At 41.7% G+C, this 2,045-nt stretch overlaps 1 protein-coding gene across 1 annotated transcript; it reads right to left on the bottom strand.

Annotated features, from left to right (window-relative positions):
* Positions 1-306: 306 nt before the first annotated feature.
* Positions 307-798, bottom strand: LOC107490885 (uncharacterized). The gene has a single exon (XM_016111692.1). It carries the CDS (start codon positions 796-798, stop codon positions 307-309), a length of 492 nt encoding a protein of 163 aa, XP_015967178.1.
* Positions 799-2,045: the final 1,247 nt, after the last annotated feature.

Here is a 2,045-nt window from a genome sequence, read left to right as displayed (position 1 = left end):
CCAGCGTGAAATGGTGAAATGGAGAAGGAGATGAGCTGATGCTCATTTTGTTTAATGAGTTGGTTGGGCCCACGGGCTCGGTTTGGGCCCAATTCGACCGGTTCGACTCCTTTGGTCCAATCTTGGGCCAAATTCTTTGAAATTAGTGTCAAAATTCTTATTTAATTAGCTCGTTCTTATTAAACTATAAAATTCATAGTTCTAATTTCTTTTATTAAAAATTGATTTATTGATTAATTATTCGCTAATTTTGCAGGGTTTACATCCTACTCACCTAATTAAGAATTTTGCCCTCAAAATTCAGATTTAGTTACCTGAAAAGAGGTGTAGGTAGTCCTTCCGCATATCCGATTCAAGTTCCCAAGTATGTTCTTCAATTCCAACCTGACTCCAAGGTACTTTCACCAATGATACTTCCTTTCTGCGCAATCGCTTGATGCTGGTGTCGTTGATCCTAACCGGGAGTACTGGAAGCGTCAGATCTTCTCTTACTTGAACCGATTCTAGTTCCAGAACATGACCTGCATCGAGAGTATACTTCCGAAGCTGCGACACATGAAATACGTCGTGCAGGTTCAAAAGATGTGGCGGTAAGGCAATCCTATAGGCTACCGGTCCAATCCTCTTCATAATTTCAAATGGACCCATGTAACAGGGATTCAGTTTCTTCATCTTGATTGCTCTACCCACTCCGGTTGTTGGAGTAACACTCAAAAACACATGCTCTCCTTCTTCAAATTCTAAAGGCTTCCGCCTTTGATCAGCATAGCTCTTCTGACGACTCTGAGTGACAAGCATTTGGCTTCGGATTTTCTTTATCTACTTAGTGGTTTCAGCTATTATTTCGGGCCCTAACAAGCTTTCCTCTCCAGCCTCATACCATCCCAGCGGAGATTGACACATCCTTCCATACAGAGCCTCATATAGAGCCATTCCGATGCTCGCATGGTAGCTATTGTTATATGCAAACTCCACTAGCGGCATATATCGATCCCAACTTGCCGGCTGGTCCAAAACACAAGCCCTCAGCATATCTTCTAGGGTTTGAATTGTTCTCTCTAACTGACCATCTGTTTGAGGGTGATATGATGTGCTTAAACTTAAATGAGTCCCAAATTCCCGCTGGAAAGCCCCCAGAACCTTGATGTGAATCAAAGATCTCTGTCAGATATAGTGGTAGAAGGCACGCCATGCAATCTCACAATCTCCTTAATATACAAATGTACTAACTCCTCCAATGTACAATTCATCCGAATGGGTAGAAAGTGAGCTGACTTTGTTAGTCGATCCACAATCACCCAAACAGCATCATAACGAACTCGAGTTCTAGGTAAGTCCAACACAAAGTCCATCGCAATACTCTCCCACTTCCATTGCAGAATTTCTAAGGGCTGAAGGGTTTCTGATAGTTTCTGATGCTCAATTTTAACTTTCTGGCAAGTTAGGCACTTGGAAACGTGCAACGCTACATCGTTCTTTATTTTCGGCCACCAGAACATTGCTTTCAGATCCTGGTACATCTTAATACTTCCCGGATGAGTAGAAAATCCGCTTTTGTGTGCCTCTCTTAAGATATCCTTCCGCAAAGTCCCAACATCTGACACAATGATCCTACCCTTGAATCTCCATAGCTCGTCTTTGTCCCATGATACTCTCCACCGCTTTTCTTGCAGCTCAATCGCCAGAAACACCTTTGGTAATATATTATCATCTTGATAAGCCTTCAAGAGTTCAGACTTAAAGTCACTTGAAATTTGCAATTGACTTAAACGTAAAGTATGTACCAGATTCTTCTCTAACCCCCAATTTCAGACTATCAAACGCTTTTAGCAATTCTTCCTCTCGTAACATCATCCAAGCAGCACATAGAGACTTTCGACTAAAAGCGTTCGCCACAGCATTTGCTTTCCCAAGTTGATAATTCAACTCGAACTCATAATCCTTTAGAAGCTCCATCTAACTCCTCTGATGCATATTCAGTTTTTTTTGCTCAAAAAGGTACTTTGGGCTTTTGTGATCTAAGAAAACTTGAAACTTGACGCCAT

The sequence above is a fragment of the Arachis duranensis genome, chromosome 5, assembly GCF_000817695.3.
Source record: "Arachis duranensis cultivar V14167 chromosome 5, aradu.V14167.gnm2.J7QH, whole genome shotgun sequence".
NCBI classification, from domain to species: Eukaryota; Viridiplantae; Streptophyta; class Magnoliopsida; order Fabales; family Fabaceae; genus Arachis; species Arachis duranensis.
Note: the sequence above shows the minus strand (reverse complement) of the source record. Positions and strands in the feature narration are given on the sequence as shown.